At 41.5% G+C, this 19,604-nt stretch overlaps 1 protein-coding gene across 3 annotated transcripts in view; it reads right to left on the reverse strand.

Annotated features, from left to right (window-relative positions):
- antxr2a (ANTXR cell adhesion molecule 2a) overlaps positions 1 to 19,604 on the reverse strand; it is a 95,495-nt gene that overhangs the window by 48,442 nt on the left and 27,449 nt on the right. For all 3 annotated transcript variants that reach the window (XM_054772416.1, XM_054772417.1, XM_054772418.1), the window contains exons 10-12: positions 14,323 to 14,392; positions 5,810 to 5,888; positions 5,634 to 5,729 (exon numbers count right to left, since the gene is read on the reverse strand). In XM_054772416.1, coding sequence (XP_054628391.1) covers positions 5,634 to 5,729; positions 5,810 to 5,888; positions 14,323 to 14,392 — 245 coding nt within the window. The remainder of the gene's footprint in view (positions 1 to 5,633; positions 5,730 to 5,809; positions 5,889 to 14,322; positions 14,393 to 19,604) is intronic.

The following is a 19,604-nucleotide window of genomic DNA, read 5'->3' on the forward strand; positions in this document are numbered from 1 at the left end:
TTTTCGGGACATATTGTGGGATAAATAGAGCATCGCACAAATGCTCTTTCCCGGCTACCTGATGGACAGATGTGAGGAGCGGCGCTGTGATGTGCCGGCGTAATTAAAATCCAACTAAAGACTAAAGCCAGATGACATCACGGGGGAGGCGGGAGGGGGGCATGTGGGAATGTCCATGACCCGAACGGGTGGATGGGATAATGTGATGGTCGTCCAAACCTAAGGTCAGACATCAGGCTGCTGCAGGAGGCTTTTCATTGCACGATCTTTTCACACCCATAGGTCACGTTTTCTGCTCCCAACCAGTGGAAGGTTTGCAGGGTTGGTTCCCAACACGCTACGTTCATCTCATCCACTTGTCTTTGTCTGTTTACGTATTACGTTTACGGGAAGGATCAGTCTTCAGAAAACTTTCACGACTTTAAGAGTGTTTTCAAGCTCTGGCTTCTTCTGATCTTGGCCCTTACTCCCCCACTTTCAAAAAAATCCAATGACAAATAGTGGTACCTTGATTTTCATACACCCTAGTTCTGTATGTCTATTTTTGTACGCTGACTCGGTTATCGTACGGCCAAACAGTGCCCTAACGAAGCATCCGTGCGTTGGTGACTCAGTCTTTGTGAAGAATGGATAGTGGTTCTTTTTAGTTACGACACTATAGAGAGATTCCAGAGGAATTTGTATTGAGAACAGCTGCAAAAAAAAAAAGATGCAAAGGCCAGAAGTTTGATAAAGAAGGTGAGAAATTCTATTGCAGGGGTGTCCAAAGTGCGGGCCGCGGGTTATTTGCAAACTACAGCTGTTTTGTTTTTTTTTATTGGCTGTGGCACATTCTAAAAATATTCTTAATCTAGAAAAATAAAATGTAACTAAATAAAACAGCACAAATGGAAGAATCAGCTGTAATTTTACAAGAATGAAGTCAAAATAGGTCGTACATTTAGATTAAAATAGATTAAAAACAATAACATACTATTAGGAGAAAAAATTATTTCATTTTCATTTTTATTTCAGGAGGAATATCTTTTTTTTTCAAGTCATAACATTATGAGAAAAAAAGTTGTAATTTTTTTTTTTAATCAGGTTGTGGAAAAAGTTATAATGTTACGAGAATAAAGCCAAAATATACATGGGTGCAATCCTACCTGCGTAAACTAATGACTGTTCTTGAGCACTCTATTTTGTGTAAGTTGTCAATATTTATTTTTCAAACACCTTGTTTCCATTTCACTTAATTATTGGGTATTTTTGCAAAACTTCTTTGTAATGCTACTATGTTCTGAAATGATTTGCTTGAAGGGAATGATGGACAGTTTACCTTACCAATGTCAATGTTACCCCCCCCCCCCAAAAAAAAAAAAATTCCTGGATCCACACGGTGGTCCGGATCACCCCCAAAATGTAATCAGTTCTTCCATATCCCATTTCTGACAATTCCTGAAAATTTCATCCAATTCCATTCAGACCTTGTCATGCTATTTTGAACACAAACAAAACCTCCTTGGCGGGGGTAATAAACAAAAATGTGCATAAAGCAAACATATTATCCAGTCTCATGTTGATAGGTATAGTAAAAACTTTAAAATGATCGTTCAAAAGCTACACTTATTATAGATAAAAAACCTTTCTTCGATTAATTGTGATTAATTATGAGTTAACTATGGACAACATGTCATTAATTAATAATAATTAATCAGTTGACAACCATAATTTTTTGTAAAACAAGATATACACACACACACACTGGCAAAAAGTGATGGACACGTTTCTGATATGTTGCGAACCAAACCACTAAGGGTTTGTGTTTGCTTCATATTGATTTGTTCCAGCCTTTTTGAGCCCAACATCCCTGGTGTCGGCCGAGAACCTAGTCAAGATCTACTTCCACCAGGAAAAGAACTGTTAGTCACAGCCCTACACAGCAAACACCATCAGTGTCAACAATAGCTGTTGTTTACCTTGACCAGAATTCAATGACCGTGTTCACACGTGACCATTGAAACAAAGTAAAGGGTGCCACTGGAGTCCAGCACGCTTTTATTTTGACAGCGTGACTCATGATTAGCACATCAAGGGGGCGGAAGCATTTCCAAAAGTGCATCCAATTTAGCTGCGAATGGTTTGTAATTTGGAGGCAGCAGTAATGTGCTTCCAGACCGCGTGTGCCTTTGATTCGGGCCGAGGGCTGTGCCGTTTTGTGTTTAATTTCCAAATGAACGACAAACAAAGAAATTACCGCTCCACAGCTTGTGTGACCTCTCGGCTGGCGCCGAGCCACGCGGGGGAGAGCGAGCCGGGAAGCGTGGCCTCATCCCGACTGCCGAAGCCTGGCAGACTGGGGGTTTAAATATTAACAAGGCACACATGGCCCTCCTCTTCTGCCGCGTCCCTCGGTGGAAGGCAACAGCAGCTCCCTCCACCAAGACAAACACGGCGGTAGCCAGACATGCTGCAGGGGGTTTACATTTTAATGCCTTTGTTGGTTTTCCAAAATATGCTTCCATCGCATCCTGGACGCCGTCCCTTCAGGTCCACAACGCCAGGTGACGTCTAGCATGACCGGGAGGGGGGCTGTGGTGGCACCGGTGGAGGTTACGTTTGTGTTTATCACATCTCACTAGGGGAAAAAAAAACAACCAAAAACCCCAAAAAAGATAAAGCAGCGACACAGGAAAAGACCGCCATCTGTGCCCCCCTCATCCCCGCTCTCTTAGCCCCACATCATAATCTGTTGTGGATTTTTCTAAAGTGGCTGCGACTGTTTTCCAAAGGGCCCGAGGGCAGAGAGAGTTTAGTCTTCCACAAAGTACAAGCCGCTCTCACAAAGAACAATTAAAAGAGGCCTCGCTCTCACACCAACGACTGCTACGCAACTGCCTGAGACGGGGTGTCCAAAGTGCGGACCGAGAAGGCATTTGCTGCCCGCGGCTGTTTTCCCTCATCGGCCCGCGGCACATTCTAAAAATATAATTTAACAAGAAAACTTAAAAAAGAGCAAAAATGGAAAATCTGCAGTATTTTTACAAGAATAAAGTGAAAATAATAAAAGAAGTAGTTATTTGAATTTAGCAGTTATTTGTTTAAAGTCATAATATTATTAAAAACAAAAAAAAGTTGTAATTTTTGGAAAATTTGGCTGCAAAAAATTTTATAATAATGGTATACAAAATATATGATATTAAGAATGTTATATGATATAAAGATATGATATAAAGAATATTGTATTATAAAAAGCAATTTTGTGAGAATAAATGTATTATATTATAAGGAAAATATCATTTTACTAGCACAGAGTTGAAATAAAAAAAATACATTTTTTTTAAAGTTGTAATATTATGAGAAGCAATCAAAACAAAAGTTAAACAATTGGATTGTTTTTTTTAAGCTGAGATGCATAGAAATCTATATAACTTGTTAGCATATCTACATGTGTTGCTTCATTTTTCATTATGTGGCCCCTCGCTGGAAAATTTTTGGACACCCCTGGCCTAAGACATGCCACTTTGTGGCGCAGCCTTCCCTCATGCCTTGGATCTGCAACAGCGCCCCCTCCAACTGGTGCACCGACATGATTATTGACATCAGATCTCACAAATGGACAAATGCACCCTCCAAAATCTTGCAGAAAGTCTTCTCAGAAGAGTGAAAGCTGAGGGATAGTGACGGTCAGCTGTCCCAGTACTTTTGGATGTGGGTTTCATTAGGGTTTGTTGTGGTTTCCCTTGCCGTGAAATGCCAGTGACGGGCTTAGCAGATGATTTTGCGCTTGTACCCAAACACACTAACAACATCAGACCGGCGCGCTGGCAGCGCATGCGGCACATCCAAATCCGACAAAAAGCGCAAACAATCTCTGCGCTTACTATTAATCGTGCGGCTCCCCCAGGTAGCGCTGACGCCGGCCCCCTGCACAAACAAAAGATTTTGTTCGCTTCGGCGCAATCTGTCCCCCGCTAATCGCTGCCATCCTTTTGTCGAGTGACTTTGTGAGATCACACTCACTTCCTGTTTGAGCTTCTTTTTGGGGTGTTGCTAGGTGATGTAAGCACTGTGGATGGTGAGGGGGAGGGGATGGGCGCCAAACATGGCTGCTCTGTGGTCTTGACACAGTCACACTTTCACTTTTACTTTTAAAATGTGACAGTCTGGTTTATCCAAAGTCCTCTTTGCTCTACTGGTAGCCCCCAACCCGCCGGTGTTTGAGCCAATCCGCTCTCTCCCTGACCTTGCCTTCGATTCCTGGTATTTGTACGACATGTGGAACACTACAATCACGACTTGGGGGATTAAAAAAAAGAAAACCCGAAAGTTGCATGGAAATCACTTATAAATAAACACATTATAACGGGAGTGACCGTCAATGTAGCTTGTAGGGACGTACAGTAAATCTCTTTGTGGCGGACGATTCGATAGGCATCGAGATACACCGGTTACGATACTATTCAATATTTTTAAAAACAGAACGATTCGGTACAGTGTACAAATGATGCGATTCGATTCGATTCCACGGTTACATTTGTTGATGTAGACATGAATCTTACATTATAAAATAAAGACACCAATTGTATAAAAGAGGGAAACGTTCAGGTGCAATAATAAAAAAAAATAAAAGAATGTCATTTTATATATATATATATATATATTTCTAAAAATACTGGTTTAAAAATACACAAAAATTACAACACCCGCCAAAAAACAAAACACAAAAGGAAGCGAAAGATGAATTAATTTGTATTTCTAAAAGCATTTGTTCAGAAATACAAAAACATTTTTAAAAATGACAACTCCACCCTAAAAAAAAAAACACAAAGAAACAACCACGAGTATTCATTTGTTTTCCTAAAAATATTTGTTTAAAAATACAAAAAAATTGCAACCCTCACCCAAAAAATAACCCACAAAAAGCGAAGAGAGTTCATTTGTATTTCTAAAAACATTTGTTTAGAAATACAAAAAAATCCAAAAAAATGACGACTCCAACCTCCCAAAAAACACAAAAAGAAGTGACAGACAAGAGTTAAACAAAAAAAATAAAGAAATTGTGGCCATTAGTCATCAATTAGGCATATTAGACAATGATGATGTCTGGAGAGCGGCAAGGCGTACGGGCGTGTTCAGTGGTCAAAATCCTAATATTCTCATGATCAACCGGCAAAGTCTCGAAGATTGACCAGTAGCTCGCGACCGATGGGTTGGTGACTCCTGCAGTCAGTCCTGTGTACCTTCCACAATGAACATTGCTCAACTTCTTTTTACACTTGCGTGAAAGTTAAGAATATTAAATTATTTTCGGTGGCAACAGTTTGCCCCTGGAACAGATTATTCCCGTTTCCATGATTTCATATGGGAAAATAAACGATTGATAGGAATTCAGCAGAATTTGCTCCAGTTTTTTGTGGTTTTGTATAAAAAAAAAAAGGTTGTTGATTTACAGTAAATCAGCAGATCTCTGTGTGTTGGTTTAAGTCTGCGTTGCATATTGTCACCATAGTTTTCTCGTCCTGTTGCCATCTGTTCCTCTCTCCCAAACTTTGCTACATTTGCCGACAGATGAAGCGGGAACCCGCCTGCCAATGAACGTGCTGGTACAGAAGATGGGCTCTAATGGTCGCAAGCCACACAAGCAGACTCACCACAGTGCAGCAGAGGGGCCAGAACCACCACATGAGGGCCAGAGCCACCAGCGCCAGCAGCACCAGGAAGACGATGCCCACCGCCAGGCCGTCCGACTGCAAACGCACCACCAACATGTCATCGCTGGTGTTTTCAAAAAGGGCATGTTGCAAGCAGAGAAAAGAAACACACTCACACACGTGGACGCCGTGATGGTGTAGGCGCTGGTGATGAACGACTTGCCGTTGTTCAAGCTGATGAGAACGCCCATGGTCCTGTCAGGAGGGGCAACACAGAAACATCAACATTTGACACCTTTTCACAGCACCACCCACAATTATCAAACTCAGTTGTTTTAACCAGGCCTTAATTCTTGCACAATAACTAATTTTTGTTCAGGGCTATGTGCTTATCTTTTGTAACATTTTATTATCAATATTATCAGCCTCCATATCGTCTAGTTCGGCTTTAAGAAACTTCCAATGGTCTTTTGCATGCATGCCTTGTTCAAAGCAGAGGGAAAATATCCCATTCCTAGCACCATGAAGAACGGCGGAAAGACAATTGGAAGGTTCTTAAAACATCTGGGGAGGGGACTTTTTACAGTACAGCCCTGTAAAAGGGCCGGCCCCAACAGTTGGTGTTTTGTTAGGAATTAAAAATGCTAACTCCTATCAACAAGCCTTCAACAGGGGGAACATATTCCATTTGTAATATATTCCCTCTGCCATCAACAAGCCTTCAACAGAGGGAAACTATTCCATTCATTTTTTCTTTACAGGGGAGCTTTCACCCTGTAAAAGGGCCGGTCCCGGTCTCTTAGGAATGCAATATGTTCCCTCTGCTATCAAAAAGCCTTCAACAGAAGGAACATATTCCATTCCTAACAAAACACCAATTGTTGGAACCGACCCTTTTACAGGGTAAAAAAATGAACCTAGGAGTCTCAAAGACAAACAGGAGCAGATACAAACAACTGCAATGCCAGCGCTGGATAGAGCGATTAGCCAACAAAGGCTTAGCCAAGCCCAATCCATCTCCAAAGAGGAACCCTGTTCCGCTTTCTTTTAGGACTTCTGTCAGACAGGCGCTACAATGGGCGTAAACCTCCCTTTATTTCCCCCCGTTGTTAGGATGTTGGTCACCAGCCCGTCTCAGTTGGGCAGCCACTCGCTCCTTAGGCAGAGCCTAAAATGGTGGCATATCGAAAAACTGTGTGTGTGTGTGTGTGTGTGTGTGTGCAAGGTAGCTATTGAGAACAGAGTGCGTTTGTATCGACTAAGATGGTCTCGTGATCGTGCGTCATGTTTCCGCTAGCCTTCAAAGCCTTCATGTCGTGTTAAAAAGCAGAGGGAAAATATTCCAGTCCCGGAAAGGCTTTCTCCATAGAAACAAACAGAAAGACTGAAAATAAACCATCAAGTCAAAAACGTGGCATGCTCGCTCTGTTGATAATACGCCTCCCGCGAGCTGATGATTGACAGTTGGGCAGAACCGGGGCGAGTTGGCTCCGCTGCCCCGGTTCGAGAGCGAGGAGGAAGCGTCATGCAACTGAATCCTCGAGTACAATGGCAGCTTTTGTTTGTGATGCAGCTCGTTACGAAAAAGTAAAACAATCACTTATTAAATTAGACGGCATGTTGGGTTTTTGTTTTTGTTTTTTTTTTTGGAGGAATTAAACTTGGCTTGGAGGCGGGTGGGATTGCAGGTTCAAAACATGTGGAGGGATGGCTGAGAGTGTCCGCAGCACGGTTGAGATGACATTTGAACTGTTTCAGTTTTGACAACACGGGATCTGCTGAGAAGTGGTCAAAGGTGAGAGAGCGCGGCAGGCATCAACAAGTTGGGCCAAGTGTCAAAGTGCACCGGTGCCGCTTAAATATTTAGTGTGTAAATAAGGGAAGGTGGAATTTGTATTGAGCACACACAGTAATGGACACACGGTCTGCTCGCTCATCTGTTCCGATCCACGGGAGGATTGGCGGCCCAGGGCGCCGCCTCGGGCCAAATCCAAAGCAAAGAGACCTTTTCTTGTTATTATTCTGCATGCCGGCCTCGCTGTGCGTCACCGCACGCTCGCAGCTGCACAACACCAACACACGCACACACACCTTTCTTCTTCTATTCCTTTTTTTTCCTCCCAGGCGGAGGATTTGAGGCGTTTCAGTGAGGTCCATATCCTGAATTCTCATTAAAGCAGTGGTAATTGGATGGGGCATAATAGACATATGGAAATTGCGGTGCCGTTCATCATTAGTGTTTTAATTGCGCCCATTATGGCGTCAGCGTTTGGCCCTCTAAATAAGTCATAGGAGTTCATGAGGCTTGTTACCGCTCTGCAGGTTAACGTCCTCGCCGCACGCTGCTGACGGCTCCGGTAATGAGCACTTCCCCTCTCGCTCTCTGCCGTCTCGTTTTTTTTTTTTTTGGTTCATTTGTGCCGTCTTCAGGCCAGCTCCTCTATGCAAATGCTTGTTTGAATAGGATGTAAAAATATCAATACTTCAACACCATTAATGTTATGAGCGAACAAAGCACCACTTTTCTTCCTTCTGGGATAACAGTATTAATAACTATGATATCAGATCTCATAGCTGGGATGCTTTTATTTGACAGAAGACAAATAAATATAAATATGTGCAAATATGTCATCAATTTAGCCAACGTTCTATTTTACCACTAAAACCCAATGAAAAAGTAACTCAATATAATAATAATAAAACAACAACAACAATATATAATATATATATAACAATATATAATAATAACAATAATAACAACTTGTTATTAGTAGTAGTAGTAGTAGTAGTAGCAGTAGTGGTAGTATTACTATCATATAAAGATAATATAATATATACAATATTAATAAAATGATGTTATATGTACAATTTTTTATTATTGTTATTATATGTACTATAATATTAAGAATAAAATATATAAAATAATAATTATTGTATAATAATATGTACACAATAATAATAATAATAATAATAATAATAATAATAATAATAAGTAAATAATAATAATAATAATAATAATAATAATAGTACTAGTAGTAGTATTATTTTATTATTCTCTGAAATCCATACAATTAATAGATTTTCTAAATTGATGAAAAAAGTAAGGGAGGAGCTGTTATATTGTGAGACAAATCTTATTTTATACCACTGATAAAACAAACCCCTTCAATTTTCATACATGAATTTTCATTTTTATGTTCTATATCAAATGCTAAACAGTGTATAGGCTCCAGGTAAGAACGTGTGTGCAAAAAGCCCTGCGGGTCCTTGCATGTACGCTACTTGACAGCAGAAGCTAATTCAGCCAATTTAAGCTCAATGGGTGATGATGGCGGGCAGGTCATTAATCAGGCAGGAGGAAGAGGAGGAGGAAGGCTGCCAAGCGAGTCGCAGTAATGACCCCCCGCATTCAGACACAGCCGGACATCCTCAATGCACCACGTCCCAAACACAATCAGCGAAGACGACGATTGTTCCTTAGCAAAGAACATACTAGTGTGCAGTTAAAGGTTACAAGATGGCCACAGATTGACCCGAGAACAAAGTATGTATTTTTTCCGAGTCGGCCAGTTGCGAGTTCCAGGGTGAACATACTGAATACCAGCTGGAACGACTGAAGAAACAAGTTTACGAAAAGAGGCAGGATAAATAATTGAAACGAATACTCGCCAGGAAGGAGCCGCAGCTGTTCGGCGGGTCGAAGGTTGCGTTTGAGCGAATGAGAGGGTAGCGCGTCGGCGAGGGATCAGTCAAAAACGCCACACGAGTTGCCGGGATGGCGTGTCCATCAAAAAGCGGGCCCCAGGGTGACGCTAAGCTCCGGTGATGCTCTACATCTGGACCGCCTGACGAGGGGCACGCTAATGGACTTCAAACTTCCCGTAAAAGATGTGAAAAATCAGGGAGGCTGAATAATTCACAGTGGAGCATATGCGAGTGCCCGTCGCTCAGCATCCACAAGTCATCACTCCACCGCCACTTCTGACGGACGGGAGGAAACGCTGCTGACAGCAGGGATGCTCCTGATGAGACCTTCTTGAGTGTTGCAGATGTTGGTAACGTGCGGTTTGGGCTGACTTGTACGCACTCTGATGCACAGATGGTGCTGAATTCAGGAGTGCCTTGATGTCACGACAGCACCTAGGTCTGGTTTTAGCTTCTTAGTCCTTAGCTTCTGATTGTTTGGAGTGCAAGGAGTGTGAGGTTTTGTTTGAGATGAGCTTCTGCAACGATCATTAGTGAGAGAAACGGTTCCTTGTTTGATGGCAACTGGAGGAAGTTGGTCCTGGCTTTGAAGGTCATGCAGAACATCTAGCTAGAGAGGTCTTGGTCTTCAAGTCTTAAGCGTTTATGTGTTTTTTTGGGTTTTTTTTTTTTTTTTTTAATTGTCTGAGTATTTTTCAAATCCAAAGTCCACAAAACCTGCCAAGAATGGGTAGAAATCCCTGGATCATCCATCCCTTGAGTCACTGGTTGGTGAACTGCAGGGACTTGAGTTTTCCAGCTGACCCAGATTGTCCATCGAATACTGTAGATCGCAACTGAACTGTTCGGGTTGTCTCAGAAGACATTTCATCAGTTCATGCTCAATGGCTAGGTGGGACAAACACTCGTCAGACATCTATGTTAAGATTGAGAAGCCATCTCTGAATAGAGGGAGAGGTCTGCGGCGCCCCCGTTCTCCCACATAAGATGCTGTTCTTTCATCTCTTCCTAAAAGATTAAATTATTTGCCCTCGAACAAATGAAGAAGGCACAGCCACCTTGGTTTCAGGTACGTCCATGACCATGACTACATCTGAATGGAATGCTAACAAAGGAGATACCACCCAAATGACCATCGTTAACTGGCAGAGGCCCCACTCCATTGTATCCTAACGAGCGTCATTTGACACCACAGAAGACCATAAACATGCCTGTCTGGACATGCCTCTCCCTTTAGAGCATAAATACATTGGATCTCACACCAAATTCTCAGACTACAGCTGTCCTATCTAGTCTGACTAGTTTGTCCCACCTAGTCATTGAGCATGAAGTGATGAAGCCTGCTCAGAAGGGAGGCGAAACGTCTTCTAAGACAACCTGAACAAACCCAGAATGCATTGCAGCGCGAATCGTAAGAATCAAAATGGCCTGATCACTTTCTCTTGTCCCATGCAAAACTGACCAAGTCTTTTCTTCCGTGTTTATGGTATTTGATCCACGTAAAACGGCAACGACGTGTGTCAGAAAGTCCCGTTTCCCGCATCACATGGACAACAAAGGGTGCACATCAACAGTAAATGTCTAACATAAACATTTCCGTACCCCACTGGAGCAGATGGAGCGGCGCCCCCCGCCAGCAGCTGCCTTGAGACCATGTTCTTAATAATTGACGAGCAATCGCATTAGTTTTTGTACCTGCTAGGTGTCGACGTGGGCCTCAGTTATTTTTTACCTTCCACCGAAATTGTGAAAACACCAGGTGAGGACATGCTGCTGCAAGAGCGCAGCCACCTCCCTGCCCGATGGGTGCCCCCAGCGGGAGATGCGGGGCTCCCCTGGTGAGGAGGAAGAAGGGGGAGAGCAGATGCCAGTGTTTCAAGGCTGATGCCGCAGCTGTCAGCACAGATGATGCCACCGCCGCCAAGAGTTTTACTCCAGAGCTTGATGACCAAGCAAGGATAGTGGGATTTGGAGACTTCTGAGGCCACCCACTCTCAGATCCCCCACAAGGACAAGGAGATCTGAGATGCGCTCCTTAATGAGCCACGCTTGTGGGGTCGTGAGGGGAACGGCAGCAAAAGGCAGGAAAAACAAGCAAGGAAAATGCAATTTTCCCACAGATGACTAGATTCATGTTTACAGGGCGCCAAGCGTACCGGCGGCGGCGCCGTTGCAGCCCAGGCCGACAGATGGGCGGCCATGGACGCTCCCGGGCTCGTCGCAGGTTGTCCGGGGCACGGGGATTGTGAGAGCGCTGTGAATTATTTACAGCGGAGAGCGTGGAAAAAGGGAAAGGCTGCATCTGTCGCGCAACCTTTTAAAAAGCCCCTCCAGCAGATGTGTTTACTCGCCGCCCCAACTAGTTAACTACTTAATGGGCCGCCGTCGGCAGCCAACAGTTAATTAAGCGGTCCTCGCGCGAGCGCTGGGCACCCAGCACCAGTTTCTGCGTAGCAGCTTTACAGATGTAGATGCTCGAGGAAATAGTTTACGGCATCCTTGGCAAGGAGGCCAGAAGACGCGGAGACTTGTGCAGCAGCTGCTACCTTAATGGCTCGTTTAATTAAGATTTGACTTCTCATTTACACTGATCCACGGCGAAACTACAACCTGACCTCTTTCAACACTTCACCTTTGTAGCTACAAATGCATCCCACAATTATTTACTTGAAATCTTTAATTTAAGGCAATTAACATTGAAAATTTGAGAAAACAGATGCTAATTTTGACCCACGTTGACATTTCAAGTCCAGTGGATCCCGGAAAATTGACAGATTATTGGTTTAAAAAAAAAAAAAATGTTAAATGTTCTTTCTCATAAAAAAATAATTAGAAAATAATGTATAAATATGTATGTATATAATACAAGTAAAATCTAATTTGTACATGTTTATATGTCTTTAAGCTTAACTGATAATGCTTTTTCTTCAAGTGTTATGATTTCGAACAGTCGTTGAACGCACCATAGCTTTGTGCTGTGCCAGGCTACACTGTGACTCCGGTTCGATCTGTTCATGGATTATCGTTCATTATTTTATACTTTAAATGGTTACCTTCTTTGCTTCCGTCGTGAGTGAACAATGGCAACTGAAGAGAGAAGGGAGGTTCGGGGAGGTTACATTTGGCAGTTGCACCATTTCCTGTTATGACGTTTCACGGTTGCTGCATTTGGCCATTATGGTGTTTTTGCGTTACAACGCGTCATGTTACAATGTTTCATGCTTCAAGCGTTTCAGGTTCTGGTGTTTCAACATTTGGCAGTTGAGGCATTTCATGGTTAAGGCATTTCATGTTACAACATTTCACAGTTGCACCATTTCTTGCTACGATGTTTAGCGTTTCACAGTTATGGCGTTTTGTGTTACAGCCTTTCATGTTATAACATTTCAAGTTACAGCATTTCCGGTGGCGGTGTTTCAACATTTGGCAGTTGTGGCATTTCACGGTTACAGCGTTTTGTGTTACAACCTTTCATGGTTGTAACAGTTCACAGTTACAAAATTTTGTGTTATGGTGTTTTGCGTTTTGCGGTTATGGCGTTCGGTGATACAACATTTCACAGTTACAATGTTGTGATATTTTTGTGTTTAATGGTATGGCGTTTTGTGTTATAGTTTCATGGTTACAGCGTTTCCAGTGACAGTGTTTCAACATTTGGCAATTGCAGCATTTCACGGTTACAGCGTTTTGTGTTACAACATTTCACAGTTACAACATTGTGATATTTTTTGTGTTTCATGGTTATGGTGTTTTGTGTTACAACTTTTCATGTTACAGCGTTTCTCAGTTACAGTGTTTCTGGTGACGGTGTTTCAACATTTGGTAGTTGCAGCATTTTGCAGTTTTTGCATTTGCATTTTGCATTTGGTGCTACAATCTTTTATGGTTCAGATATTTCCGGTTACAACATGTCACAGTTTCACAATTTCGTGTTATGACATTTCTGTGTTTTTGTGTTACAAACTTTCATGTTCCGAAGCTTCACGATTACAGCATTTCAGGTTACAGTGTTTCAACATTTGGCAGTTGCAGCATTTCACGATTACGGCGCTTTGTGTTACAACCTTCCGTTTCATGGTTACAACATCGCGGCTTGCGACATTTCACAGTTGCACCATTTCGTGTTACGACGTTTTGTGGTTGTGGCATTTCCTGGTTATGATGTTTGTGTTACAACCTTTCATGTTATGGTGTTTCAACATTTTCGTCTCCATTTCCGTCGGAAGTGAACAATGGCAACTGAAGACAGAAAAGGAGGGTTCTGGAGCTGAATCTAATCGAATAAGGACAACAGTCCCTTTTGTTGCAAATACTGATAAGAAATGGGAGGAGGTTTTGGGCGGGGCTGTTGGCCACTCACTGCTAAACGTGGAACATCAAAATTTCAGACAATGTTACAATTAAAAATGTCACCTGGGCTCGTCCCAAAAATATAATTGCAGGGGAACGGCTATAAATCCCCATTTTATCGCACTAATCTTTTCAAAATATCATTTCAGCCAAGGATGGTTTAGCTTCAGAAAGACTAAAATGATTTGCTTCAGAGCGAAGGATAATCCACGGGGAGGTTGAAGTCCAAGCGGAGCGTACAGTATTATATGTATAAGTACGCTACGTAATCTGTTTTGCAGCCCTCCAGGAGCCTCCGCTACTCACAATCATACATTTTTGATTGGATTGCAGTCAGCCAGGACATTGAAATCTGTCGCCGCATCTAAAAAGCCTGCGTGATCATCTGTTATGTTTAAGGATTATAAGAGATGCCGTGTAGCGACGCCGCTGCATGTCTTCATGGCCCGTATGGAGGACGTGTTTGTCCAAAGTGTCTTCAGAGCGCACCACGCCGGACAGCTCCTCATCGACTGTCACCTTTTTGTATGGAAAGGACACGCCTCTGGAGTTCTCGTCCCTTCTTCCCAATGAGCACGTATCTCGCAATTGCAGGAGGAACACAAAACACATTCAGAGCCAACGCGGCACTTACTGTCCCACTTGGTAGAGCTTGGGCGCGGGACAGAGCAGGTAATCATTGCGAACGGTGCTCGGCTTGTGATCTGGAAAAACCAAACAAAACATTCATGACAACACTCACAATACAGTATTTAGTAGCTGTTATACACATTTACAGTATTCCCAGAGCACATACGACACGGCTAATACAGCATAAACACTGCCTGTACACACACTCCTCATGTTATTCTAGCATTCTGTTATTATAGCATTCTGCATCAGGACATTTCACGGTTAGCATGTTTTGTGTTACAACGTTTCATGGTTATGACATTCCACAGTTGCACCATTTCGTGTTAGGACTTTTCGCAGTTGCAGCATTTCGCTGTCGTGGCGTTTTGTGTTAAACCCTTTCGTGTTACGTTTCATGGTTACAGTGTTTCGGGTTACGGTGTTTCAACATTCGGCATTTGCGGCATTTCACGGTTAAGGCATTCCGTGTTACAGTGATTCATGGTTACGACATTTCACAGTTGCACCATTTTGTGTTATGACATTTCGCAGTTGCGGCATGTCACGGTTATGCCGTATTTGGCTTACAACATTTCATGGTTACAGCATTTCGGGTTTTAGTGTCTAAACATTTGGCAATTGCGGCATTTCACTGTTAAGGCATTTTGGTTTGGTTTGGTTTAGTTTATTTGAACATGAAGGTTCCAATGGAATACATCTCATGAATCATCCTTTCACAGTTCCACATGTCCAAATGGAGTAGGAAGAAGCAAAGCTTATTTAATCCTACCCCCCATCCATTCTACATCTAGTACAGTACATGTAGTTCACTTCCTGCATTCCATGTTGTGTTTTCTGTGATAGTCAGGATAACACATAATAGATAACGGTAAGACAACCCTCCCAAAAAAAAAAAAAATTAAATATATATATATATATATATATATATATATATATATATATATATATATATATATACATATACATACACATTAATAATAATAATAGTAATAATAATAATAGTAATAATAATAATAATAATAATAATAATAATAATAATAATAATAACAATAACAATAATTAATAAATAAATAAATAAAGAACATTTTTTTATAAACAAAAAAAACAAAAATATAACAAACCTGACAGAACAATCAGGACTCTTCTGCCTTGTATTTAGCAAACATCAACTGCTTGTATTGTTTTTTGAATTTGCTCATCTCTGTACATTGTTTGAGTTCCTTACTCAATCCGTTCCATCATTTAATTCCACACACGGAAATGCTGTGGCTTTTCAGCGTAGTTCTCGCGTATAAATGTTTTAAGTTTAATTTTCCTCTAAGATCATATTTCTCCTCTCTGATTGAGAAATACTGTATGAGGTTTTTGGGTAACGAGTTGTTATCTGCAAATATTAATATCTGCGATTTTAAAAATAGAGGGTTTGTATGTTCTCTATACTTGGCATTGTGAATGATCCTTACAGATCTTTTTTGCAGTACAGTGAGTGAGTGAAGATTGCTTTTGTAATTAATACCCCATATCTCCACACAATACGTTAGATATGGTAATACTAAGGAACAGTACAGAGTGTGGAGTGATTTTTGGTCAAGAACATATTTTGCTTTATTCAATATAGAGATATTTCTCGCCACCTTTTGTTGTATATATTTAATATGAGATTTCCAACTCATTTTTTCATCTATTACAACCCCAAGGAATTTATATTCTTCCACTTTTTCAATATCCACTCCATTAATTTGTATTTGGTCGTACGTATCCTTTCTGCTATTACCGAATAGCATTATTTTAGTTTTACTTAAATTCAGAGATAATCTGTTCCTATCAAACTATGATTTTAATATGACCATTTTATCCTTGACCTTTTTAATGAGTTCTTGTGTGCTTTCACCAGAACAGAAAGCGGTGGTATCATCCGCGAATAATACCAATTTTAAGTCCTTTGTTACTTTACAAATGTCGTTAAACGACATTAAACGACATTAAACAGTTTTGGTCCCAGTATGGACCCCTGGGGTACTCCACACGTGGTGTATAAACTCCCAGATGTGTACACCACGTGTGAAGTTTGTGTTACAACCTTCCACGTTACAACGTTTCACGGTTACAATGCTTTGGGTTATGGCATTTCACAGTTGCACCGTTTCATGTTATGTTTCGTGGTTATGCTGTTTTGTCTTACAACGTTTCATTGTTACAGCGTTTCCGGTGACAGTGATTCAACATTTGGCAACATTTCACGGCTACATTTCTGGTTATAACATTTCACAGTTACAACATTTTGTGTTACAACGTTTCGCGGTTGCTGCATTTCAGGGTTTTGGTGTTTTCATAAGGCACTTCATGATACAACCTTCCATGTTCTAACATTTCATGGTTACAACGTTTCGAGTTGCGACATTTCACAGTTGCATCATTTAGTGACACAACGCGTCATGGTTTTGGCATTTTGTGGTTATGGAGTTTTCTGTTCCAGCCTTTCATGTTACAATGTTTCATGGTTACAGCTTTTCAAGTTACAGTGTTACAACATTTGGCAGTTGCGGCATTTCACGATAAAGGCGTTTCCTGCTACAACCTTCTACGATACAATGTTTCATGGTCACAACATTTCGGGTTATGGCATTTCACAGTTGCACTGTTTCATGTCACGTTTCGTGGTTACAGCGTTTTGTCTCACAACCTTTCATGTTACGTTTCATGGTTACAGGGTTTCCGGTGACAGTGATTCAACATTTGGCAACATTTCACGGTTACGTTTCTGGTTATAACATTTCACAGTTGCAACATTTTGTGTTACAACCTTTGATGTTACAACAATTCATAGTTACAGCATTTTGGATTACGCTGTTTCAACATTTGGCAGTTGCAGCATTTCATGGTTAAGGCGCTTCATGATACAACCTTCCATGTTCTAACATTTCATGGTTACAACAATTTCGAGTTGCATCATTTAGTGTCACAACGGTTTGTGGTTGCAGCATTTTGCAGTTATGGAGTTTTCTGTTACAGCCTTTCATGTTACAATGTTTCATGGTTACAGCGTTTCGGGTTACGGTGTTACAACATTTGGCAGTTGCGGCATTTCGTGTTACAACCTTCTAGGATACAATGTTTCACGGCCACAACATATCGGGTAATGACATTTCACAGTAGCACCATTTCGTGTTACGACATTTTGTGGTTGTAGCATTTCACAATTATGGCATTTTGTGTTACTACTTTCCATGTTACAATGTTTCATTTTACAACATTTCGGGTGACGGTGGTTCAACATTTGGAAGTTGCGGCATTTCACGATTAAGGTGTTTCATGTTACAACGTTTCACAGTTGTGGCATTTCATTATTATGCGTTTCGTAGTACAACCTTGCACGCTACAACGAATAACAACAGCATTGTGGGGTTATGAAATTTCACAGTTTCAGAGTTTCATGTTACGGCGTTCTGCAATTACGCCGTTTCACGGACTCCCATAAATAATACTGCATTAATACTGCACAAAAACAAAAAGAACAACACTAATCTCTTGCCACTTTGCCGTTCGAATTTTGCAGTTTCACTCAGTTTTCAAAATAAATCAATAAATTATTACTGTTTCGTCGTTGAAAACCACCGATCATTAGTAACAAAATATGCATATTTAAGCAAATTTTACATATTCTTGGGCTAAATGAAGCATTTTCAAGATAAAAGTAGCTTAATAAACTAAAATACAAAGATAATACATTCAGAAGATGCATTTAAATGTATGTTGTATTCTACACTGGTCACTAGGTGTCAGTAATGAGCTCCTATTTAGCGCGTGGGCTACAGAGGACAGTGACGCTCTGCGTGTTGGCGTCGAGCTAGGTTTTAGGAAATACGGCCGCAGAAGAAGACAACTAAGTGTTCATGCTGTGTTTTTGAGCGTGTGGGCACGTCGGAAGTCGATCAAGTAGTAATTTATACTTTAATTAAGATTCAATTCTTCCACGTAGATGTGAGACTACGTAGGCTGGCCAATTTGTAGTCACATGTCGCCACACTGTTCAATTCAATTTAACTTCAACCCCCGTTATGTCTCCCATTATGACCCCTGAACAGATTACAGTATTTCTATTGACACCATTTTCCATGAGAAATATTGTGCAGCAGTGTGCATGCAGTGTGCGTGTATGTCTGCATCAGCATGTGTTTTGTGTGTGTGTGCGTGTGTGTGCATCTGCTGAGGATCAGGGAGGTTGGAAGCATCTTCGGCCACGGAGGTCGTTTGTTTGCGCCCAGGCCTCCAACTGCCGAGGTGACAGAGAAGACGGTAGCATCTGTCTCGCATATGTGGCGTGTTTGAGAGCCGCCATGATGCCTGTCCATAATTAAAAACGTGCCCCTGCCGTCGAAAAGGTCGTCGGAACACATGCGGGAAGCCAAAAACGGGAATCGGCGGCCCCAAGTGGGCGGACGCGACCCAACGCGACTAAACTGAGAAAGGACGCGCAGGAGGACATCTGCTGACAGCCGCTTCCTAACTAAGTCCCACTCTTTAAAAAGCAGAGAAAATATGCTCAAGTATTTTAGTCGCGGGCATCAGAAAATAACTTGTCAAGGAGGGAAGTGTTGTCATTGGCAGCCGTCGATGCCGCAGAACCCGCCGCCAAATGAGTGTTTGAGAAGATGAGCTTCGGGCGCCAAATGCCGCTTGCTTCTCAGCGGAACAGACTGCATCCCAAAATAAGGAGCACGGTTGACCTACATAGCCCCGCCGCTCCTGGGGAGGCCGGATCGGGACCATAACGTACTGATAAGAAATCATGTGCCACCAGGGGTGTCCAAACTTTTTCCACCGACGGCCACATAGTGAAAAATGAAAGGATGCAACTTGAATATTTTGTAAAACACGTGTAGATATGCGAAGAACTTACAATATCTATGAACCTAATGAAGTATTCTCCGAAACGTATTCCACTATATGTTTGTGATCTAGGTGAAAAAGCATATCATTGGTATGTTTTTGGTTTATGCTTGCTTTCTTTTCCATTTTTGCCGTTCTTTTATTTTCCTCATATTTCAACTTTCTTGTTAAATAATCTTCGGAACATTATGACTTTATGATTCTCATAATATTTCAACTTTATTCCCATATTAAGAGAATTTTTTCCCCCAACCTAATATTCCAAAAATTACAACATTTATTTGTTTTGTTTTCATTTCATGGTTACCACATTTCGAGTTATGACATTTCACAGTTGCACCATTTTGCGTTTATGGTGTTTTGTGGTACAGCCTTTCACGTTACAATGTTTCA

Source organism: Dunckerocampus dactyliophorus, chromosome 4, assembly GCF_027744805.1.
Source record: "Dunckerocampus dactyliophorus isolate RoL2022-P2 chromosome 4, RoL_Ddac_1.1, whole genome shotgun sequence".
NCBI classification, from domain to species: Eukaryota; Metazoa; Chordata; class Actinopteri; order Syngnathiformes; family Syngnathidae; genus Dunckerocampus; species Dunckerocampus dactyliophorus.